Source organism: Netta rufina, assembly GCF_964035555.1.
Source record: "Netta rufina genome assembly, chromosome: 20".
Lineage (NCBI taxonomy): Eukaryota > Metazoa > Chordata > Aves > Anseriformes > Anatidae > Netta > Netta rufina.
Genome location: NC_140144.1, coordinates 1,038,578 through 1,062,273, shown reverse-complemented (window position 1 = coordinate 1,062,273; position 23,696 = coordinate 1,038,578). Strand labels below are relative to the sequence as shown.

Below are 23,696 nucleotides of genomic sequence, written 5' to 3'. Positions count from 1 at the left end.
GAGAGCAGCTGTCCCCCCATGTCCTGGTGACAGACCAGGGCTGGAGAGGGTGCTGGTATGGTAGTTCTGGGGTGGGGGGACCTTGCTGGAGTTGCCACAGGGTTTGCGTTAGAGAAGTGGTTGAGAGGCAGCTGCCTGGTCCCAGCCTGGGGAGGCTCCTGGCTGCACCTCTGCTAGGCTGTGCTGGCTGAAGGTGATGGCCATGGGCTTAGGGAGATTTCTTGGAGCAGGCAGGAGAGATGGAGCGAACTTCTGGCTGATAGCAGTGGGCATAGAGAGCTGCCTCGGCCCTGGGCCTGGTTGCAGGGGGCATCTGGCTCAGCTATCCAGACATGCAGACAACCACGTGTCCCGTGGCAGCTGGACTGGGGCAGCTGGGGACACCAGTGAAGCTGTCCTGCCAAAGTCCATGGTCCAGTGTCTGCTTGGCAGATGAAGACCTCACAGCCCATGGTAGCCTCTGGCTGCAGTGTGTCCTTCAGCTACCTGTGGCACTGGTCCCGAGTGCTGGCTGGCAGGGGACCACAGCCCTGTCAGTGGGGGTCACTGTGCCAGGCCGGGCCCTTTGCTCTTGCCCCTTGCTGGGCCTTGTCCCATGGGTTATGTCCAGTGCTTCCCCTAGCACGGTGCCCTCCTCTTGCCCCTGCACTTACTCTGCCAGGGTGTCATGTTCCAGGGCACTGTGTGGCCTCCCCTGGGAGCTGCCTGCCTTGGCCAGTGCCATGCAAGCAGCACTTGTGCCAGCCCCTGTGCCTGCCTGGCTTGGAGCTTCAGGCTGGAGCCAGGAGTGTGAGAGAGGCTGAGCACATGGGCCCGGCCTGCATGTGCACCGTATATATGCCATGTGTACGTGTACATTCCCCCGCAGCTGCATGGACCATGAGCAGGTGCCCCACATTTGTGCAAACACAGCAGTGGTGGCCTCATCCTGTTCAGCCCTCTGGCCAATTGAGGTGGATGCCTGCATGTGGAGGGGCTTGTATGCATCTGTGGGCTGGATCCCTCCAGTAGCGGGGCTCAGGACCTGCCCCAGCCAGGCCTCCCCCACTGCTGGCACCCAGGCACCTGGGACCCTGGGACCTGCATCTCTCCTGGTGCTGAACTTGTGCAAGTACATGCAGAGCTGACCCAGTGCAGAGTCAAGAGTGGAACTGGGAAGGAAGGCGGTCCAGATCTTCTGATCAGTGTGGGGCATGGCTGGGCAAGTATACTGAACAGCCATGCTTACAAGGGCACAGCTATTTCTACTCCTTATCCATCTGTTTTTTGTAGCATCACTTCCTGGTCAACCAGATCCTTGCCTTTCCCTGTCTGTGCTTTCTCCCACAGTAAGTCCTGTGCAATCCCAAAATGCTCTTGCTGTGTCCTCCAGTGTTCCACACCCATAGGTGGTGACCCCTGCTGGCACTGTGTCCACTGGCTGCTCTGGTGGCAGGTGGCCCTGCTGGGTGCCACCCCCGTGGGGGACTGAGGCTGTGCTGGGACAGGGTGTTCCTTCCCCATGGGCAGGCCCCCTTGCCTGCCTATGTCCCTCTGCCCCGCTGTAGGTGGGCAGAGGCACTCTAGCACATAACCTGGCTGTGGGAAGGACTGGGCAGTTTGGAGCAGTTGCTGTTTCCCCTGCACTCTCTTAGGGCAGGCATGATGGGAGACCCTGGAGTCCAGCTGTGGGTGGGAGAGTCTGGAGGAGATGAGGCTGGAGTGTGGGTGGCATTGCAGTACCCTCTGCATGATGGGCTGGGTGACAGAGTTCGGGGCATGTGCTGGGCTTGGGGGTGAGAGCACCCATGTCTGCTCTCTCTGGGTGTGAGGCAGCCTTAACCCTATGCCCAAGGTGTTTAGCACTGTGTGGGCAGCCTGGGGCTGAAAGGACAGGATCAGTCCCTGCGGTGTGGGTTGGTGAGCCCTGCTCTGCCACCACGTCTGTCTGTGTTGGGGGCACCCAGCCCTGGCATTGAGGGGCATGGCAGTGCATAGGGGGTGCCCAGTGCTGCTCTGGGGTCGGGGTCAGGGATGGGGGATATCTTTGCTACCCAGTCTCATTTCTGGTTTGTCCTGGAGATGGAGCCGAGCAAAAGGTCAATGACCTGCTTTAAAGAAGAGAAAAAAAAAACGAAAAAAAAACACACACAACAACAAACAGGCGCTTCCTTTTGCCAACAAGGACCAAACAATCCCCAAAGGAGGGACCTGCCTGGTACGGATGCAACATGGGGTGTTGGGGGTGGTAGTGGAAGGACAGACTTGCACCCGTGTGTGCACAGAGGCACGATTGTGTGTCTGGTAAACAAGCAGGGGAGGGGGGGCAGGCGTGGGTACAGGGGTGGTGACAGTGGGGGTGGTGCCTGGGACCAGTGGTGCCACACAGACAGGGATCCCCCCCATCCCTGGCACCGCTCCCAGGCAGCCTGGCTTCCTTCCTGCAGCACCCCCATCCCTGTCCCTTCCAGCCCTTGTTCCACCGTTCTCTTCTTCCCTCCAAATCAGTGGTTCCCAGCATGGAGTGGGCAGTGAGGAAGCTTTGCAGGGAGCTTTGCTGGGGCTGCAGCGAGGCCCTTGAGCAGCACCTATGGGTGCAGCACCCATTGATGCAGCCATGCCTTGCCCACAGACCCTCCTGGTCATGGCCATGCACCAGCATGGGGTACGGGCAGAGGGGTCCCTCTGCTCACTGCCCTTTGCTGGGCAGAATTGTTTTTTATCTGAGCAGTTCCAGCCCATGGCTGAGGCTGGTGAAGAGGTGTTGCCATCAGAGACAGAAAGGCCTGGCTGTCACCTGTTGCAGTTTGTGTCTTTCCAGTCAGACACTTTTGTTTTAAAACCCTGTATTAAAAACAAAACAAAACCATTTCCCATTTCTGTGCCTGACCAATCTGGTGGCTTTCTATGATGGAGTGACTGCGTTAGTTGACAAAGGAATACCAATCGATGTCATCTACCTCAGCTTCTGCAAGGCCTTTGGCATGCATCCTGGTCTCCAAATTGGAGAGAGATGGATTTGATGGGTGGACCGTTCAGTGGATAAGGAATTGGCTTGAAGGTCACACCCAGAAAGTGATGCTCAATGGCTCTATGTCCAAGTGGAAGCTGGTGATGAGTGGTGTACCTCAGGGGTCTGTCCTGGGACCAGTGCCATTTACATCAATGACAGAGACAGTGGGATCGAGTGCAGATGACACCAAGCTGAGTGGTGCAGTTGATACGATAGAAGGAAGGGATGCCATCCAAAGGGACTTGGATAAATAAGAGAAGTGGGCCCACATGAACCTAATGAGGTTCAACAGAATCACAGAATGACACAATTGTTTAGGTTGGAAGAGATCTCCAAAATCACCTAGTCCAACCCATGACCTAACACTGACCAGTCCTACACTAAACCATATCACTAAGCTCTACATCTAAATGTCTTTTAAATACCTCCAGGGATGGTAACGTGACCACTTCCATGGGCATCCCATTCCAATGCCTAACAACCCTTTCAGTAAAGAGGTTTTTCCTAATATCCAACCTAAACCTCCCCTGGCAAAACTTTAGCCCATTCCCCCTCATCCTATCGCCAGGCGCATGGGAGAATAGAGCAATCCCCACCTCACTACAGCCTCCTTTAAGGTACCAACAAGTCAAAGTGCAGGGTGCTGCACCTGGGACAGGGCAATCCCAGACATGAGTACAGAGAGGGAGAAGAACTCATTGAGAGCAGCTCTGCAGAGAATGACTTGGGGGTTTTGGTGGATAAAAAGCTCGACGTGATGCAGCAGTGTGCATTTGCAGCCCAGAAGGCCAACTGCATTCTGGGCTGCATCAACAGAGGGGTGGGCAGCAGGTTGAGGGAGGTGATTGTGCCCCTCTGCTCTGCCCTTGTGAGGCCCCTCTTGGAGTACTGTGTCCAGGTCTGGAGCCCCCAGCACAAGAAGGATGTGGAGCTGTCAGAGTGGGTCCAGAGGAGGGCCACAAAGATGGAGCCCAGCCTGGGCTGCCTGTGCTATTGGGGTTGGTGTTTCCTGGGGATTTGCAGCAATTTGCCATATGCAGCTGGTTGAAAATCCTGTCCAACTGTTGCTTTCTGGGAAGGCACAGAGGGGGTGTAAGGAGGTCGGGATCCCCTGCACTGCCCCCAGTCATTCATGGAGATGGTGCCAGGTCCTGATCGAATGTCTCCTCACCCTGACAGCATTGAAGTCTGCTGCCTACATTGGGTTCACAGGTGAGATGGGGCTGGGAGCTCCTTGGGGCCCAGCTCCAATAGCAGAGCAATCACACAGGGGCACTCTGGGCATGCCAGGCCAGCCGCAGGGACCCAGCAGGGACAAGGGATGTCATGACCAGGCAGTTGCTGGCTGGGAAGGCACTGCCAGGAGGGTGCCTGTGGCTCTTCATAGGCCACAAGGACCTGGGGCCGTTGTCCGCCCTGGGCAGCTCCAGCTGTGGTGGCCCATCTGGTCTGGGCTCATGCCCTAGCACACTGTCTGATGGGCCCATCCTGTCCCATGGTGCCCCCTGGCAGTGCTTTCCCTGCAGAATGGAACAGGCAGGGTGTGGGCAGGGAGTAGCTGGAGAACCTCAGGTGTCTCAGCCATTGTGGTGCCACCATCCACCTGGGCACAGTGCTGTGCTGCACTGGGGCATGGGGCAGGGGCTGCCCTAGGGACCTTCATCCTGCTCATGCCTCTCCCTGGTGGAGGTCCTGTCCCTGGCTGTCATAGTCCCTCTGCTTTGTGTCATCTGCAGTGGGTGCTGACTTTTGAGATCTTCATCCCACTGGTGCTCTTCTTCATCCTCCTGGGACTGCGACAGAAGAAGCCAACCATCCCTGTGAAGGAAGGTGAGTGTGATCTGGTGCTGCCTGGGACACGCATACTTGGGGGCAGTCTAGGCCCTCCCCTCCCCCCACAAGGCACTGGAGAGCTTTTCCAGCAGCTGTCCCCAGGAACAGCCTGAGGCTTAGGAGGACACTCTGACAGCTGGCAGGGACCCAGAGGAGCCTTTTGGGGACATAGGTTAGGGGAGGGGCTGCAGACAAGTGCTGTTGCAGAAGATGGGCCGGAGAGCAATAGGACTTCTTTGCCAAGGGAGCTTCCTGGAGCTGACCAGGACCAAGCAGCCTTCAGATGCCATCAGCAGGGACATCTTATCTCTGCCCGAAGGCATTCGTGGGACAGAGGGGTGGTGGGGCTGGGTGGTTCTGGGAGAGCTGCAGTGCCCCCAAGCACCAGGGGAGCAGCTGGGAGGCTCTGGGAAGGGACAGGGGGATGTGCTCTGTGTGCAGCTCCTTGCATTGCTTCAGGGGGACTCTGGGGCTTGCTGGGGCCAGGGTGAGGCCAGAAAATTGATGGGGCAGGAGCTCAGGGTGTCCCGGAGATGCACAGCTGGAGCTCCATGGGTACCATGCTGTCAGGAAGAAGTGGCAATGCAGAGCTTGTCTGGCCTTTGTGTGGCAGCAAGATGCCTCAGAAGATGTCTCCCTGGGCAGGTGCCTTCCATGGGTAGAGGGACAGATGCCTCAGGGCAGCACAGCGGAGCCAGGGGAGGCGCCGGCAGCTGGTGGCCATGGCCCAGTGTGACAGTGATCTGAACACATGCTGGTGAGGGAGAGCCCAGCTGAGGAGCATAGGGGATGAGCTGAGGGTGGCCGGCGCTGCCCCGATTCCTGCCCTGGTGCTGATATGTGCTCTGTGTTGTGTTTTTTGGTTTGTTTTTTCTTTCTTTTCTCTCACATTTTCTTTTTCTTTCCCACCATCACCCCTGTCCGCCTGCCCTCCATGCCTCTACTGCATGCTCCAGTCTGTAAGTTGGTTGGATGGGTGGGTGCCTCTCCCCTTCCCCTGCCATTGCCAGCAAAATCTTTTGGGGAGAAAGAGACCAGTTTGGATCAGCTCACTCTGGCCTAATTAGCACCTCTGTAACCTGTTGCCTTCCTTCTCCCTCCTTGGCTGGTGAAGATGAGCTTGGGCAGTGCAGTGTGGCCCTGCCTGACTACCTGCGTTGTGCCAGCCACCTGTGGCCCTCATGGCCCTGGCCCCCGCTGTTGCTGACCAGCCTGGGCCAGCTCCAGACACTGCCTCTAGTGTGTTTTCCTTGCTGAGGCTGAGTTTAGTAGGTGCTGGGGCCACTCATGGCTGTGACCTTGGCTGATTGGGCTGCAGAGGGCATGCCAGGCCTGGCAGAGGCCCCTCTCTCCCATCTTGTTGCCTCTCTCCTGGGGCAAACTCTGCTGCCTGCAGGCTGCAGTGCAGCTCATGATCGCCCAGTTGTGCCTGTGTCCCACCGGCTGTCCCCAAAGCAGCCAGTCTGGAGGCAGCTCTGGTCCCCTGCCACCAGGTCCCTGTCCCAGTCCTTTGCAGCTGGGACGGAGCTGGGACACAGCACTAGCAGAAGGAACCAGAAGGACAGCAAGAAGTCACCCAGATGCTAGTGTTGTCACCTCACCGTGGCACAGCTTTCAGCATGGAGCCCATCTCAAGCAGGCTGTTGGCCCATCTATCTATGCTGGGCCATGTCTGCCCTGGGCTGTCCCCATTTGTGCCCAGAAGCCCGTCTTCACCAGCTCTCCTGTCGCAGCTGTGTTAACAGCACTGACCCACCTCTAACCAGGGGCACCAGTGGGTAAAGGGCTAACCCCACCCAGCCCTGCCAGGTGCTGCCCAGTGACAGCCTTTGGTCCTCTTCAGGAGGGATCCGTGCAGGCTGCTGTGCTTGCCCTGCCCAGGGAATGAGGGGGAAAGGCTGCGGCTGGTGAGGGCTCAATCCTGTCTGGGAGTGAACATTTGCTGCCTCCTCACTGCTCCTCATTTTGTCCATCTCCCCCCTCACCGTGTCTCCATTTCTCACCTCCATCAGTCTCACGTCGGGGCAGCCAGGTGGGGAGGAGGATGGGTCTCAAGAGGGGCCCTGGCCTGTGAGTGACAGCTCTTCCCTGTTGTATTCTTCCTTCTTCTCTTCCTCTGGAAATGCAGCAATGCCTCTGAGGTTACTAACAAGGGCGGCCAAGAGGCCAGGGGAAGTTGGTGGCACTCCAGTGGGCAAGTGTCAGAAGTCAGCGTCATCCTGGGGCTGAGTGGCCACCATCATCTGGGGGGGAATGGGCACAGGCAAGGTGGCACAAGCTGGGGTGGCTGTGGAGGTGGGCATGATTTGCCCCCAGCGCCAAGGGGGTGCCAGCAGGGACAGTCTTGGTGGCCATGCAGGAAGGCTGCAAACTTCTGACCTTGGCTGTCCAACGTCCCCTGGGGCTCGCAGGGCGCACCAAGTGCTTCTCTCTGAACTGAGTGTCTGTCTCTCTGGTGGCCCCTGCCTCTCCTTTTTCCTGCCCCTGCCTTCCCCTGCCTCTTCTGTGCTCTCTCACTGGCTCCAGCTTTCTACACGGCGGCCCCACTCACCTCGGCTGGGATCCTGCCTATCATGCAGTCCCTGTGTCCCGATGGCCAGCGTGATGAGTTTGGCTTCCTGCAGTACTCCAACTCCACGTGAGTCACACTCTTGCTGCACTGTTCTTGGTCCTGCCCATGTGCACACACACATGGACATGCAAATATGTACACATGCATGCACACGTGCCTGCATGCATGTACACACATGCACATGTGCACAGCATGCCTGTTCTCACACTGGCAACATCCCCCTGGGGAAGGTGCAGAAGCAAGCATCATCTGATGCATTTGTGCGCAGCGTCCCTTGTCCCCTGGGAGCAGGGGAAATCTCAGCCCATCTCCCCTGCACTTGCAGCATCCCAGGTGCCTTGCACTGTGCTGGGAGGAGGTGGCCCTGGGGACACCTGGAGGTGCTGCAGCTCTACTCTGCATCCCTGGCACATGTTTAGGCTCAGTGCAGGCGAGTGCAGCGGCATGAGGCCATGCTGTCTGGGTGCTGCAGTTCCTGAGGGGCCCTTCCCCCTGGGCAATGTGTGTTCCTTCCCTGAAGCTGCAGTAGTGCTGTGCTCCCTACAGGGTGACGCAGCTCCTGGAGCACCTCAGTGAGGTGGTGGAGCAGAGTAACTTGTTTGACCCAGACCACCCGGGCCTGGAGGAGGAGCTGGAATCCCTGCGTCGGCGCCTGGAGGCCCTCAGCAGCAGCGAGCCCAGCTCCATGGAGACCCACTTCAGCAGCCAAGCAGGTAGGCTGTGTCCTGCCAGGGATGGAGGTGTTTCTTCATGGGGTGCCCAGCAATGTGGCAGTGCCCTGCCACTGCTCCTCCTGGCTGCATGCTATGAGATGTCCATGCGTGGGGCCAGGCTGTGTCCCCTCTGATCATGGGCTGTTCTGACCTCCTGCTTTGCTCCTTGCCAGGGTCTGGCTTCACACTGGGGTGGGCAGCCAAGGACCAGGGCGAGCTGCAGCGCTTCCTCATGCAGAACCTGTCCCTCCCCAACGACACGACTGAGCTCCTCTTGGGCTCCAGCATTGACCTGCGGGAGGTGGGTGATGGCATGGGGGTTGCAGGACGCTGCACTGCAGCAGCGGGCAAGTACGTCCCAACCCAGACTGAGCCCTGAGTGCCAGATCCGTGGGGTGGGGGCCAGTGGGCACCCAGCAGGGACTCATCCTACCCTGTGCCAGGGCACTGCTGGGCAGTGGGGTCCTTCTGCTCCTAGCATGCTCAGCAGACTTTTCCCGTCCCTGGTGCAGGTATATCACCTGTTGTTTGGGTCCTCTCCTTTGGCACCAGACAATGTCCATGAACAAGACCTGTGGGATCAGTTTGGACCCAGTGACAAGATCTCACAGCTGGAGGTGAGGAACGTGCAGGGGATGCGGTGGGGCACAGCTTGTCCTCCACATCCCCTCTGCACTGGCCTGCCTAGCTCTGCCGTGCATGCAGGATGGTTTAGAGTTATCTGTCCAGTCAGAGGGGATGTGATGGGACATTTTCGGATGTTCAGAGCAACAGTAAGGTCACCTGGCTCCCATTGTGGTGCTGCCACCGATTCCCCAAGTGCTTTGAGGTGGGCCAGTGCCCACAACTCAGTTTGCCACGGCAATGGGTGGTGGCGTTGCCTGGAGGAGAGGAGGAAAACATTACCCCCTGTGGCCTGGGATGCTCTTGGCTGTGAGGACTGAGCCTCATGCCCTGCCCAGGATGGTGCTCCACCAGATCTGCATGCCCCCTTTTTCTTTCCCCTCTGTGAAAACTCTGGATGTGGGTGCTGTGGGGCCATTCACATGTGCTTGGGATGGAGGGAGACACTGGGGAGCCCCCACACTCCCAGACACCCTCTTTGGTCCTCTCGTAGAAGAGCCTTCCCAGCAGCTGGAGAAGCCTGCGGGAAGGGCTAGTCCACAGCGCGCTGCGCAACCCCTCCACAGCCCTGCAGAGGCCAGCGTTGCTCCACCTGCTCTCTCAGGCCCTGGGCCTTGCCAGTGCCACCACGGCACCTACAGGCTCCTACAGCCCCCAGGCCTTCGTCACGGAGATGGAGGTGAGTGCCTGGCTGGGGTGAGGAGGGGCATGGCTGCGGTGCCCTCAATGGGGCAGCTTAGCCACAGCTCCCTGCCCTGCAGGCTGTTCTCTTCACAGCACCAGTGCTGGAGCAGCTGACGTGCGAGCATAGCTCTGGGACGCTGCGCCGCCTCCTGCGTGTGGCCCCAAGCCAGCAGCCACTGCTGCAGGCATACCGGGTGCTGGTGTGCAATGGCAGCCGGGCAGCCCGCGAGGAGCGCTTCACCCTGCTGGCTGCTGAACTGCGGGACCAGCTGGATGTCCCCAAGATCATCAGCAGGGTGAGAACGGGGCTGGGGCATGGCTGCAGGAGCTGGCGAGTAGTGGGACTGGCAGCTGTGGCTCTGGGGTGTAGGGTGAGCCATGGGGCAGGGCTGTGTCCCAAACTGCTCTTCCCTAACTGCTGGGGGCTGCATTGGGATGCTTTGCCAGCCCTGGTTTCTGTGACATGCTTCAGTACATGGCCTGGCCCCTCCTTACCCCACATGGGCATCTCCCCTGTCTAACTCCAAGGCCTGCTGGGGATGGTCCTCACAGCTCCAGTGTGACCCCAGATGATGTTCCCCTGCTGGCACCCACTCTGGCACTGCCTGTTGGATGTGATGAGGGGCAGAGCTATGCTGGGTGTCCATAGCATCCTCACAGAGCGTCCCAGCAGGGTCTGCACCTTTCCCTGGTGCCTACAATGCCCTTGGGAGCGCAGCTTATTGAGGCTGTGTCTGAGGTCCCCCTCCTCGTTCCATCCTTGTCTGACAGACACTTCTCACAGGTTCCCCAGCAAGACCCTGCCAGTATTTGGCTGTGCTCCTACTGTCTGATTGCTGTGGATGCAATATTATGAGTCTGGGACACAGCTCCAACCTTTTAACCAAGAATGGGGATGTCATCACTTGGAATCCCCCTTAATCCCCTCCTTTTGGCAGCGGGAGAGCAGGGCCCCTTTGCTTCAGCACCCTGGCTGTGAGTAATCCTCTTGCCTGCTTGTCTTCACAGCTGCAACTGGATGAGGTGAACAGCACGGCAGCCCAGCACCGGCTCCGCACCCTCCTAGAGGACCTCATGGAGATGGAGAAGGTTCTCCACGACATGGACATCCTCTCAGCACTGGCCAGGCTCCTGCCCAGGGGAGCCTGCACCAGCAAGGCTCCACCACCTACCGCCAACAGCACTGGCTGGGCCAGTGCTAATGCCACAGCCAGCAATGCCACGGTGGAAGAGGAGGGTTCCAGGGGGGACCTGGCTGGTGGTGACAACCCCCAGGGGCAGTTCTCAGCCTTTGTGCAGCTTTGGGCTGGTCTGCAACCCATCCTCTGTGGCAACAACCGGTAGGAGTCCCATGAGGAGAATGGGGCCAGGGAACTGCCTGAGCTGTGAGCTCCCTTCCTGGGGCAGGGTGCAGGGGAGCCCACCTTGCTTCTGCCAACGATAAAGGGGCAGAATTGTCCCTCAATGAGTGTGCAGGATGTGGGTGCCACACCACGTCCTTGTGCCGCTGCCAGGGGAAACTTCTCGCACCAGGCAGCACTGTGGCAGCACCTCACTGGCATAGGATTCAGTGGGAAATCTGCCACAGGGCTGCCTGCAGGGAGGGATGCTGGGGTTGGAGTGGAGTTTGCAGCCTGGACTGTGTTTGCAGGACAATTGAACCTGAGGCACTGAAGCAGGGCAACATGAGCTCTCTGGGCTTCACCAGCAAGGAACAGCGAAACCTAGGACTCCTTGTACATCTTATGACCAGCAACCCCAAAATTCTTTACGCTCCTGTGGGTACCGAAGTGGACAAGGTCATTCTGAAGGTGAGGGCTTCAGCTCATGAGGGTGCAGAGTCCAGGACCCTTTTGCTTCCTCTTCCACTAGCCCAGTCCACAAGGGACATCCATGCCCAAAGGAGCTCAGGAGGGCTTGGGGGGCTGGAGTTGAGCAGGCAGGAGGGATCCAGATGCCAGCAAGCACCTGCAGGGCAGTGGGCTGGTACCTCCATGGCTGCTAGGGTGGAGTGCAGCACTGTCCTGGAGAGCAGTTAACCCAGCATTTTCCCACAGCATGACCTTCCGACCCACAGGCCAACGAGACCTTTGCCTTTGTGGGCAATGTCACCCACTATGCCAAGGCATGGCTGAACATATCACCTGAGATCCGGACCTACCTGGAAGAGGGCAGGCTGCAGAGACGCATCCGCTGGCTCCAGCAGGTAGGGTAGTGCTGTGGGGACTGAGCCTGCCTTAGGTTACTGCCCCATGGGCCGGAAAGGGGTGTCTTGCCCCCAGGCACCCCTTAGCTTCTGTGCGTAGAGTGCTCAGGTGCTACTTGGATGCCTACCCTGCTCTTGCCCTGTGCAAGGCAGATACTGTCTTGCTGTCCACAGGAGGAGCATTAGAAAAGGGTTGGTCTCATCTGCGTCCACAGGGAGGGCAGTGCTGAGTGGCAGGGGTATCCCAGCTTCTGTCCTCCATGTCTTCCTCCCTGTTGCAGTTCACCACTGACCTCCACAAGCACCCAGAGATCCTGAATGTCTCCGAAAATGACCTTCTCCGCAACTTTCTCAATGGCAACTTCTCACTGCCCAATGCCAGCGTCCTGCTCCAGCAGCTGGACACTATTGATAATGCTGCCTGTGGCTGGGTCCACTTCATGGCCAAGGTGAGACTGCACCCATCTGTGGACATGCAGGCGCTTGGAGAAGCACCCACCACCAACAGCTGGGCTCTGCAGGGCCAAAGAGGGGTCAGATCTGCTCAGATCTCCTTCAGGCCATATGTTGGGAGACCTAGAGAGGAGACGATGGCTTCTCTGGTGTCACGAGCTTTGGGGGAAATGTCAGCAGTGGAGGTGCCCATCTGCTGGGTTCAGGTCACTTTTGTGGTCACTGTGGGGGGCACATGCCATAGAGGGGGTAAGGGGTCCATGACCAGAACCATGAGGTGTGATGGGATCTGCCTGGCCTTCCCCTCCTACCAGGTCAGTGTGGACATCTTCAAGGGCTTCCCAGATGAGGAAAGCATCGTCAACTACACACTGAACCAGGCCTACCAGGACAACGTCACAGTCTTTGCCAGTACGTCCCTTGGGAACCAGCTTCTTTGCAGGGGTCCCTGTAGCCATGTCTGAAGCCATCCCCCAGGCATGGGGCCACTGGCTTTGGGACATGCTGCCTTGTGCATGTGTTGGGTGGATGAGTGGATCAAGTGTGCCAGCTCTCTCTTTGAGTACCTTGCTTCTCCCTCTGCTTTGTGCATAGATCCTGGCTGAGCCCCTACAAGCACAACTCCCTGCCACTGTCCTGGCTTGCCCACCACGGGTGCCTGTAGTCAGTGTGACAAGGGGACATGAGCACCATCCTTGGCCATTGTAGTCCTCGTCTCGCCCTCTGCTGCTACATGCTGAGCCCGGGGTCCTGGCCATCCCTGCATCCCTGCCTGTCACTGTGGGCTGGCCGGTGTGGCCATCTCCTGCAGTGCCACCAGGCTCTCCACCTCTCCACTGCCCACAGGTGTGATCTTCCAGACCAACAGGGATGGCTCGCTGCCCCCGCATGTCATGTACAAGATCAGGCAGAACTCCAGCTTCACGGAGAAGACCAACGAGATCCGGCGTGCATACTGGCGGCCTGGACCCAACACTGGTGGCCGCTTCTACTTCCTCTATGGCTTTGTCTGGATCCAGGGTGAGTACCAGCTCCTTGCCCCACCATGGTCCCCATCCCTGCCCATACTGCCCACTCAGCCTGGCCTCTCCTACTCCCTAGACATGATGGAGCGTGCCCTCATCAACACTTTTGTTGGCCATGATGTGGTGGAGCCTGGCAACTATGTGCAGATGTTCCCATACCCATGTTACACCCGGGACGAGTGAGTAACACCCATGTGGGCATGACCTTCTCTCCTGCCCGTTGGGCAGTCCAAATTGGCCAGGACACTTCAGCTGGGGAACAAGGACAAGTCTGGGGGCTGCTGACATTAGGAGTGGTGAGCAACCAGTTATGCCCTGTGGCTTTGACCACCAAGCTAAGCAAGCAGCAAGTGGGGGAAGGATTTTTTTTTCCTCAGTTCATAGTTCAAGTGGGGAACTCGTGGCTGCAGGGTATGGTGACAGGACAAGGGGGAACGGGCTAAAGTTGCGCCAGGGGAGGTTTAGGTTGGATATTAGGAAAAACTTATTTACTGAAAGGGTTGTTAGGCATTGGAATGGGATGCCCAGGGACGTGGTTGAGTCACCATCCCTGGAGGTCTTTAAAAGACGTTCAGATGTTTAGATGTTCAGTGATATGGTTTAGTGAAGGACTGGTTAGTGTTAGGTCAGAGGTTGAACTCAGCGATCTTGAAGGTCTCTTCCAACCTAGATGATTCTGTGATTCTGTGTCTCAGAGACTGGATTACTTGGGGGGAATAGGAGAAGTTTGGTAAATGGGTGGCACATGCATCTGTTAGTGGTTCTCAAACACAAAGGTCTGGATGAAGTACCTTGAGAAGTCCAATACCCACCAGCCCTCCGGGGCAGGAAGATGCAGGGGGTCCTGTCCACAGCAGGGCAGGCAGTGCACCAGGTCAAGTCTGTGCAGCTGCTGCAGGCCTGCCTGCTGGGACCTAATAAACTGACAGTAGGCTTTCCTATGGACACATTGGAGAGGCTCTGAAAAATGCCTCCCCTCCCCATGTATCAGATTTCTCAGGTATCAAGTAGAGATGGGAGCAGTACCTCTTGCAGATCACTGAGGAGCTGCTGAGGGCTGCAGTAGTCCCCAGGTGGTGGGAGAGCACCTCTGCTGCCCTGTGGCCTGTCCCCAGGGCCTTCCCAAGTTCCTGTGGTGGTGCCACCATCCAGCTCCCCCCTCTCTTCCTGTACCCCACCAGCTTTCTCTTCGTCATCGAGCACATGATGCCCCTGTGCATGGTGATCTCCTGGGTCTACTCAGTAGCCATGATGATCCAGCATATTGTGACCGAGAAGGAGCATCGCCTGAAAGAGGTGGGGTTGATGGGGGAGATCTGTGAGGACGAGCTGGTGTCTCCTCTGTCTAGCTGCCTGGCTGCACAGGGTATGCCAGGTGCTGGGACTCATCCCTCTTGCCAAGTCACCCCTCTGTCACCCTGTAGCAATTCCTAGACAGCAGCAGCCCAGGACCTGGCTTGGCCCAGAGCTGCCTGCAAAGGGGAGAGCTCTGCAGAAATCGAGTGTGCTCAAGCTGCCGGGCACAGTGCCAGGCTGAGCTGGCCAGTGTCTCAGAGAACTGCTGCCAGCAGCCAGGGCAGCCTGTGGGGAGAGCACTGACCCCAGCTCAGCCTGTGGCCCTGCTGCTCCAAGCCCTGCCACATACTGGGACACAGCCTGGCACTGCCAGGGTAGGGCAGCCCATTGCCAAACCCCTGGCTCCATCTACATCCTGGTGCCCCAGGCACAGATCTCAATCCCAGGGTTCTGCCATGGCTCGTCTCTGGGATGAACTGCTTTTCCCGAGCATCTCTGTCATGAGCTCTGGTTAGAGCTAGAGGCAGCTGAGCCTGCAGTCACTCTGTCATGGGGTGCTGTGGTCTGGCCACTCCCCTCGGTGCTGTCCTTTGCTCTCCCAACCCCAGCAAGTGACAGGCTCGGAGATGCACAGGGTAGCGAACAGCCTAGCTGAGCAGTGCAAGTCTTGCAGGTCATGAAGATGATGGGCTTGAACAATGCAGTGCATTGGGTGGCTTGGTTCATCACCGGCTTCGTCCAGCTCTCCATCTCAGTCACAGCACTCACTGCAATCCTGAAATATGGCAAGGTCCTGATGCACAGTGATGTCCTCATCATCTGGCTCTTTCTCGCCATCTATGCTGTGGCCACCATCATGTTCTGGTGAGCAGCCTGGTTCCCTCCATGGAGTCAGGGGGTACCAGCAGTGCCAGATCCCTGGCAGGGTGTCCTTGTGCCATGGGGTGAGTGTGCTGGGAGCTGTATGGTAAGGGCTGGTGGAGCAGTACAGGTTCCCCCCAGCCTATTTGAAGGGTAGTTTACCACTTCAACACCAATGAAATCAGACAGTGTGGGGAAAGCCCTGGTGGAGCAGGATCTGGGGCTGGGCACTGGAGGGTCCCTCCATCCTTGGCAGGGGGAGCTCAGCATTCACGTCCCTGGGGGGAAGGTGGTGCTGGGTGTGGGAGAGGGGGATGCCCAGGTGGGGTAGAGCTTCTCTGGTTGTGGGGTCACCTTTGTCTTGCAGCAGGGCTGGTGAGGTGACACTGTCTTCCCTACAGTTTCCTGGTGTCAGTGCTCTACTCCAAGGCCAAGCTGGCTTCTGCCTGTGGAGGCATCATCTATTTCCTCAGCTACGTGCCCTACATGTATGTGGCCATCCGGGAGGAGGTGGCGCATGACAAGATCACGGCCTTTGAGAAGTGCATTGCGGTGAGTTGGCTGCGGCTACCAGGAGGTGCCTGGCCAAGGATTTGTGCTAGGTACCCTATGTCCCCTACACAGGTGACAGCTACCACTAAGTCGTGGGCTCCCCACATCCCGTACACATGTCATCAAACCCTAGGGAAACCAATGCACATGTGAACTGGTTTGGCATGGGGATTTGGAAGCATCTCCAGATGGTTTGGTGCCTCCCAGGGTGGAGCCTGGGTGTCCATGGGCCTGGGTGGGGCAGAGCCAGATGGGAATTTGCCTAACCTGTTCCTCCAGAGCTGGTCTGTGGTTCTGTCTGACATCCCCTTTCCTCCTCCTCCCTGCAGTCTCTCATGTCCACCACGGCCTTTGGGCTGGGCTCCAAGTACTTTGCACTGTATGAGGTGGCTGGTGTAGGCATCCAGTGGCACACCTTCAGCCAGTCGCCTGTGGAAGGAGATGACTTCAACCTCCTGCTGTCCATGATGATGCTGATCATAGATGCTGTGGTGTACGGGGTGCTCACGTGGTACATTGAGGCTGTGCACCCGGGTACGTGCAGGCAGGGTGGGCAGGGACAGCATTAGAGCACTTCTGATCCTGTAGGAGCCTCCCCACTGGGGATGCTGCTGCTTCTTGGCTGTGCTCAGCCTTGATACAAGTGGATTCAGCACAGCATGCCTTCAGGGTCTCCTGTGTGTGTCCTCCTGGGGACACCTGCCCACATGCCTGTACCAATGGTGACTTCCCTGTCCCTGGCAATTTCCAAGGAGGTCTTCAGTCATGTGTCTCAGTTTACTGACCAATGTGGCATCCATAGTTGGAGCATTACTCCCTCTTACTGCCTATTTGAGGAGTCTTAACTACTCTGTTAGGTTTTTTAGGAAAACTGAAGCATGAGCCAGGCCCAGTTTTGCTTTGTTTCCCTGCACAGCCCAGCAGCATTTCCCCAAGCATTGGCAGCCCCATCCTGCAGTGATGTTCCTGGGCTGGGGAAACCTCCCTGCCCATGTCTGTGCCTGTGCTTGTGCTTGTGCTCAGCTCTGCCCTAGCCCTTAGACGGCTTCTGTGCAGATAAGGTGCAGGGATGGCCCTGACTGCAGCAGGGTTGTGCTTGCAGGCATGTTTGGCCTGCCGCGGCCCTGGTACTTCCCGTTCCAGAAGTCCTACTGGCTAGGAAATGGAAGAGTGGAGACCTGGGAGTGGACCTGGCCCTGGTCACATACCACCCGCCTCAGCATCATGGAAGAGGATCAGGCCTGCGCCATGGAGAGCAGGAGGCTGGGTGAGCTGGTGGGTGCAGAAGGTTGGTGGTAGGGCTTCAGGGTTTGGCCCTGGCTCTGTGGCCATGGATTCCATGCATCCCATGCACCCTTGTCCTGAAGGGCAGATTGTATGTCAGGGCATGATCCTTCCCAGGGACTGCTGCCCATCACTCAGGGCAGGAAAGGTTTGAGATGCAGAGGGGAAGGGCCAGGAGCCAGCACGGTCACTCCAGGATGGAGTGGGGGAGATTCACCCCTGGGAACCCCACTCAGTGCCCAGCCCTGACTCCTCACTGCTCCATTCTCATGACAGAGGAGACACGGGGAATTGAGGAGGAGCCAACCCACCTCCCCTTGGTCGTCTGCATTGACAAGCTCACCAAGGTCTACAAGACAGACAAGAAACTGGCACTGAACAAGCTGAGCCTCAACCTCTATGAGAACCAGGTGGTGTCCTTCCTGGGGCACAATGGTGCAGGCAAAACCACCACCATGTGAGTTCTTGCTGGGGTGGACGTGGGCTGTGTCCTGGCCAGCTCTGGTAGGTTGGGAAGGTGCTGCATGGCCGTACTTCCAGGGATCCATGGCTGCTGGTGCTGTCCTCAGAGGGAGGTGGTGTGGATGTAGGGGTGACACAGAGGGGGACCAACAGCCAGCACACAGCCCTTCACTGATACTGCTCTGCCCAGGGCCCAGCAGATACTCTGGGAGGTGGTGGTTGGGACTGGGGCCAGGGGACTGCGTGTGACATTCCTTACCATGTCCTTTTCACCATCCATCCAGGTCCATCCTGACTGGCTTGTTCCCTCCGACCTCGGGCTCCGCTACTATCTATGGCCACGATATCCGAACAGAGATGGATGAGATCCGGAAAAACCTGGGCATGTGTCCCCAGCACAATGTGCTCTTTGACAAGCTGACAGTGGAGGAGCACCTCTGGTTCTACTCACAGCTCAAGAGCATGGCAGAGGAGGAGATCCGCAAGGAGATGGACAAGTAGGCACCCCCTAACTTCTTTTGCCCCCATCTGTGCTTTTTGTGGAAGCAGGTCCCCTTTCCAAGAGGGATCACCCCAACATCAGCTCCACCAACTCTTCTTGGAAACTTGGGATGTTGGGCTGGCATAAGATCCTTTCGTAGCTTGGCTGTAGCTGGGCTGTCCTGACTGCCAAGAGACTCTGGTACCATGTGGGGAAGAGGAGTGAGATGCTCCCCACAGATGCTGGCTGCAGGTACAGGCCAGCCCCAGCAGTCGTGATGCTTCTCTTCCTGTCCTCAGGATGATTGAGGATCTGGAGCTCTCCAACAAACGCCATTCCCTGGTGCAGACCCTCTCAGGAGGCATGAAGAGGAAGCTGTCAGTGGCCATTGCCTTTGTAGGTGGGTCACGGGCTGTGATCTTGGACGAGCCCACGGCTGGAGTCGACCCATACGCACGCAGGGCCATCTGGGACCTCATCCTCAAGTACAAGCCAGGTGAGCCAGGACAGCACTCACCTGGGTTGCCAGAGTGAGAGAACAGCTTGCTGTGGGGCAGAAAATAGAGCCTGGGCTTAGGAGCACAGAGAAAACCCCTCACTGTGCCTGCTGAGAGGGACCAGATGGGCCTCTCCTGTCTCCCTGCCCAAGCTGTGTCATGGTCTCTTTCTGTGTCTGTCTCCCTGTGGCAGTTGGACCCCTCTGCATGTGACCCAGGGGTCCCTGTGAGACCCTCGGGGGCATGGCCAGCTCTGTGCTCTCCTTCCCCATGCCCCCAGGCAGTGTGCCTTACCTAAGCAGGGCAAGCATGGGCTGCAGCAGCCTTGGTGTAGCCCCAGACCCTCTCCTTATGCTCTGTGCCACCGGGCAGGGAGGACCATCCTGCTGTCCACTCATCACATGGATGAGGCTGACCTGCTGGGCGACCGCATTGCCATCATCTCCCATGGCAAACTCAAGTGCTGTGGTTCCCCACTCTTCCTCAAGAGCACCTATGGCGATGGCTACAAGCTGACGGTGGTGAAGAGGCAGTCAGACACCAGAAACAGCACAGGTCTGTGCGCCCAGAAGGACCCTGGGTTTAGAGGATGAGTAGATGGGACCAGCCCTTTTTGTGCACAGGAAAGGAGCAAGAGGTCAAAGCCCAAATGCTCCTGCCTCAAGTCCCCGTAGGCCACACATAGGGGACAGGGGGACAGGGTAGTGATGCAAGAGGTGTCATTGCTCGGTTCTCTGGGTTCCCAGTTAGATCCTGCATGGAGGTGTTGCCTCCAGGTGCTGATCCTGGTGTCCAGCCCAGGGGCTGCTTGCTGATGTCTGGCGTGGGCAGTGGTGCTCTGTGGGGCTGAGGGCAGAGCACCTACCCAGGCCAGGAAGCATGGCCAGAGCAGCCAGAAGCTGCTAGCACCCTGTGATAGATGCAGAAGGAACCCCTGAGGTGCTGGGAGTACTGTGGATGGCAGGGGTTGCTGGTAGAAGGCCAGAAGAGATGACCAGTGCTGCCCCTCTGCTGCAGAGCCAGGCCAGCCCCACAGTCCTCTAGGCCACTCTTCTGTCAGCCCCTGCTCTGAGCCCCGCGTCTCCCAGTTTATCAAGAAATACGTGGCCTCCTGCCTCCTCATCTCGGACACCAACACTGAGCTCTCCTACATCCTGCCGAGCGAGGCTGTCAAGAAGGGCTGCTTTGAGAGGCTCTTCCAGGTACCTGAGCCACCCACAACCCTGCTGCCTGCCTTGCTGACAGTGCAAGGATGGGGGATCACCATGAAGGGGCAAGACAAGCTCAGATGGGCATGGCATCTCATGAGGCTTAAGGGGGGACAAATGTGCATGTGGGCCCATGTGGAGTTGGTCCCAGAAGGGCAAGACACATCACTGGGCCTGTTCCAGCCCTGTCAAAGAGATGCCAACAGCAAATGGTATGGGGCTGTTGTCCTGCCTGGCACCAGCACTCACCGGATGAGTGTCTGAGGGTTTTCCCTGTGCTGTGGCAGTGCTGGAGCCGCCTGCCCTTCTCATTCAATGGTTTCCCTTCCACAGCACTTGGAGCAGAGTCTGGAGGAACTTGACCTCACCAGTTTTGGGCTGATGGACACCACACTCGAGGAGGTCTTCCTGAAGGTGTCTGAGGAGGACCAGTCCCTGGAGAACAGTGATGTGGGTATGGACTGCAGGAGGCACATGGCAGTGCTGTTGGCACTGGGGCACAGGGAGTGAGGTGAAGGCATCGTGTGCCTTTACGTGGGCTTTGTGTCTCCTCGGCTTTTGCATGGGAGCAGGAGTCTCCTCTGCAAAGAGGAGGGGGGGCCTCTGTCAGAGCCTGCCCCAGCTTAAGGGCAACCATCAGCTGCTTTGATCTGGGTTTGCAAAGTACATCTGTGCTCTGCTGTGCAAGGCACAGCAAAGGCTGGCACAGACAGCAGCAGTGCCCCTTCTCCTTCCAGACATGAAGGAGTCCAAGAAGGATGCCCTCCAGCCACCTGTCCCTGAGCTGGGCCCAAAGCCAGAGGCCAATGGGGAGCCCCTGGCTGAGGTGGACGTGCCTGAGAAGCCTGAGGTAGAGCTCAGCAACCTGGTGACATGCTCCAAGCTGGCGCAGTCGCAGGCATCCTTGCGCTCGGCCTCCTCGGTGGGCTCCGTGCGGGGCGACGAAGGTGGGGCTTATTCTGAGTTCTTTGGGGATTACTCTCCATTGTTTGACAATCATCAGGACCCTGACAACATCAGTCTGCAAGGTTCGTAATGCCGCGTGGCGGTGTGCTGCTTGTGCACCATGATAGAGGTGCTCTGGGATGGGGAGGATGGCTGCTCCAAGGCAGCGCTGGCCCTCACCAGGGGGCCATGCCCTGGTGTACTGGGGATCATGCTGGCTCAGCTGAGCCCCCAGTGACAGTGAGCCTGTGTTCCAACAGATGATGTGTCCAGGGAGCCTGTAAAAGAGAGAGAAAGGGAGGCACAGGCCCTGCAGCCTGGGAAGAGGATTGGGGTGGGATGGCTGGAAACTGGTGCTTCTAGCCAAGGTTGGCACCCCCTGAACTCGTGTCATGTGCATGAGGGATTATGTGCTGAGGCACAGAACTGTTGGGCTCACCGACAGGTGGAGGCACAGCCAGTGTTAGCCCTTCCCTTTGTCTCTCTTGAATCCTGCAAGCGCTGACCTGCAGACTCACTCCCACTAACACACTCCTCACACTAGCAGCTGTGTTGACTGGCAGCACAATGTGGCATGGGGTGCACTGATATGGTGGCTGAGCTGCTGGGTTTTCTCCTCTTGGCTGGCCAGCCCATCCCTCCAGCATGGAGTCATCTTCTAGAGAGTGGCTCACTCTCCAGATGCTGACATGGTTTCAGGACTGTCCCTGCCTGGATGCTCAAACTGCACAAGCACAGAGCATGCAGGCAGGAGCCCAAAGGCTACTGTTTACTTCACAAATCCTTTTCTGGGTTATCCCACCAGTTCTTGTCATGATTAATTTATTGCTGTGACGCTCTTCTTCCCCTGCCAGGTCTGTGTATTGCTCTGAGTATTGCTGAATTTGGGTCAGTGGGAGGCAGAGCAGCAGCAGTGTTGCACTGCAATCAGACTTTCCAAGTCCTAGCCCCAAACTCACTGCCTTGCTGGGTCCCCACACCCACAACCTGTCCCCCCTCTTCCTGTCTGCGCTAAGCCCTTGCCATCCAGGAGCATCTGGGCTGGCTAGAACTGATGGGAAGATGGGGGGGGTCTGCAAAAAAGCACCACATTTTTGTTTGTTTGTTTGTTTGTTTGTTTGTTTTTTAAACCATTGTAACAATTTCCCATTTTGGGCCAAGAGAAACCTGCCAGCCAGCTGCCTTGCTTCATGCCATGGTAACACCAAAGCTCAGTGGCCCCTCAGAGTGGCTGTGCATAGCTCAGCATCTGTGTGGCCACAGGCTAAGGCAGGTGTGGGGTCACTGGGGCCCTGCAGGAGCAGTTGTGCAGGTGGCTCACATCCTCCTACCTGCCACCTCCTCCTTGCAGACCAAGAGGCCGATGTGGAGGCAGAGGACCATGACTTGGCCGGGCAGGGGACCTTCAAGCTGGAGGGCTCATGGCTGAAGCTGCGCCAGTTCCACGGGCTGATTGTAAAACGCTTCCACTGTGCTAAGCGCAACACCAAGGCCCTCTTCTCTCAGATCCTTCTGCCTGCCTTCTTTGTCTGCGTGGCCATGACTGTGGCACTCTCCGTGCCTGAAATAGGTACCTGCAAGCCCTTGTCCCATTGGGGTGAGGAGGACAAGGGGGTCTTGCCCTGTCCCCTCTCCAGGGCCCAGACTCGTGCCCCTGCACCAGATCAGGTATCCTCTCTCTGCATTGGCAGCAGCTTGGAGTGAGGGCACATTTCCCACCCTGATGCCCTCACACCAGCCAGGTCTTGCTGACCCAGATGCTGGGGACTCCTCTTAGCCCTTTCTGCGTACCCCCATTGGACTGGTGGTGATGCTGGGGGTGGGACTCAAGTGAGATAAGGACAAGGCTTCTGGGTGCTCAGCCTGCCTGTGAGCATGGGGCCACATGGGCAGGGGTGCTGAGGCCACAAACAGGTTCCTGTCCTTGTTTCCACAGGTGACCTGCCACCCCTCATCCTCTCGCCATCACAGTACCACAATTACACCCAGCCCAAGGGCAATTTCATTCCTTATGCCAACGAGGAGCGGCGTGAGTACCGGTGAGAGCTGCCGCTTGCTCAAGAGCACCATCCTGCACCCCAATCTCACTCCCGTACCCAGAACCACAATGGGGTGATGGGACTGGGGAGGGCAATTTACAGTTGGTCTGGCACTGGGGCTGGCTTGGGCTTGGAGTAGAGCCTGGCCAGTGTAATGCCCCATGCAGAAAGTGCCCTCTGTTCTCCCCTGGGGCCTCTCTGGGAGACGTGCCAGTCCTGACGCTGGCTGTGATCATCAGCTTGGCTCATGCCAGGCTTGGGCTGAGTGGGTACCCAAGGCTGTACAGCCGTGGTGCCTGTGCCCATTCAGCCACTACACATACTGAGGCTGCATGGACTTGCCCAGAAGATGGCCAAGGTGGGATGTTCCATGTCTCATGCCTCTTGTACCTTTTACCCGCTGCTCTCCCTGCAGCATCAGGCTGTCTCCAGATGCCAGCCCCCAGCAGCTAGTGAACACCTTCCACCTGCCCTCTGGCATCGGGGCCACCTGTGTGCTCAAGACAGCCTTCAACAACACACTGGACCAACCCATGCAGACCCTGAACCTCAATAGCAATGAGTCCAAGATGCTGGCAGCCAAGTACTTTGATGCTATGTGCATCGACTCCTTCACTCAGGGCCTGCCACTCTCCAACTTCGTGCCACCGCCTCCATCCCCAGCTCCTTCCGACTACCCCATCTCAGTGGATGAGGACTTGCTGCATGCTTGGAACTCCACAATCTTCTCTTCTGCTATCAAAGGTGTCATCTGCACTTAGTGCATCGGTCTGTCTGGGCTGGGGTTTCATCTGCAGGCAGGGCAATGTGTCTTCCTTGCAGGAGCAGCTATAGTGGCACCTCAAAGTGCCCATCGGGTGCTGTTTGGCTCGGTGATAGCAGAGCATTGCTTGGCTGCACTTCTGAATCAGGGTTGATGCTAGCCTTGCAGCACTGCTCCCATTCAGCCTCAGCAGTCCTTGCTGAGCT

The 23,696-nt window shown here is 57.8% G+C and overlaps 1 protein-coding gene across 2 annotated transcripts in view; it reads left to right on the top strand.

The window, feature by feature from the left end:
• The window catches only part of ABCA2 (ATP binding cassette subfamily A member 2), a 42,064-nt gene that overhangs the window by 7,033 nt on the left and 11,335 nt on the right, over positions 1 to 23,696 (top strand). Inside the window, exons 2-31 of one of the 2 annotated variants that reach the window (XM_084299138.1) lie at positions 4,729 to 4,822; positions 7,352 to 7,463; positions 7,944 to 8,110; positions 8,284 to 8,411; positions 8,623 to 8,727; positions 9,228 to 9,413; positions 9,496 to 9,714; positions 10,427 to 10,758; positions 11,070 to 11,229; positions 11,496 to 11,624; positions 11,906 to 12,073; positions 12,392 to 12,488; positions 12,924 to 13,097; positions 13,179 to 13,281; positions 14,284 to 14,398; positions 15,072 to 15,262; positions 15,661 to 15,811; positions 16,141 to 16,345; positions 16,914 to 17,078; positions 17,372 to 17,552; positions 17,842 to 18,054; positions 18,338 to 18,534; positions 18,908 to 19,090; positions 19,553 to 19,737; positions 20,077 to 20,197; positions 20,481 to 20,771; positions 20,949 to 21,056; positions 22,040 to 22,258; positions 22,625 to 22,727; positions 23,143 to 23,471. In XM_084299138.1, coding sequence (XP_084155264.1) covers positions 4,729 to 4,822; positions 7,352 to 7,463; positions 7,944 to 8,110; positions 8,284 to 8,411; positions 8,623 to 8,727; positions 9,228 to 9,413; positions 9,496 to 9,714; positions 10,427 to 10,758; positions 11,070 to 11,229; positions 11,496 to 11,624; positions 11,906 to 12,073; positions 12,392 to 12,488; positions 12,924 to 13,097; positions 13,179 to 13,281; positions 14,284 to 14,398; positions 15,072 to 15,262; positions 15,661 to 15,811; positions 16,141 to 16,345; positions 16,914 to 17,078; positions 17,372 to 17,552; positions 17,842 to 18,054; positions 18,338 to 18,534; positions 18,908 to 19,090; positions 19,553 to 19,737; positions 20,077 to 20,197; positions 20,481 to 20,771; positions 20,949 to 21,056; positions 22,040 to 22,258; positions 22,625 to 22,727; positions 23,143 to 23,471 — 5,131 coding nt within the window. The remainder of the gene's footprint in view (positions 1 to 4,728; positions 4,823 to 7,351; positions 7,464 to 7,943; positions 8,111 to 8,283; positions 8,412 to 8,622; positions 8,728 to 9,227; positions 9,414 to 9,495; positions 9,715 to 10,426; positions 10,759 to 11,069; positions 11,230 to 11,495; positions 11,625 to 11,905; positions 12,074 to 12,391; positions 12,489 to 12,923; positions 13,098 to 13,178; positions 13,282 to 14,283; positions 14,399 to 15,071; positions 15,263 to 15,660; positions 15,812 to 16,140; positions 16,346 to 16,913; positions 17,079 to 17,371; positions 17,553 to 17,841; positions 18,055 to 18,337; positions 18,535 to 18,907; positions 19,091 to 19,552; positions 19,738 to 20,076; positions 20,198 to 20,480; positions 20,772 to 20,948; positions 21,057 to 22,039; positions 22,259 to 22,624; positions 22,728 to 23,142; positions 23,472 to 23,696) is intronic. The other variant, XM_084299139.1, reaches the window with a different exon arrangement.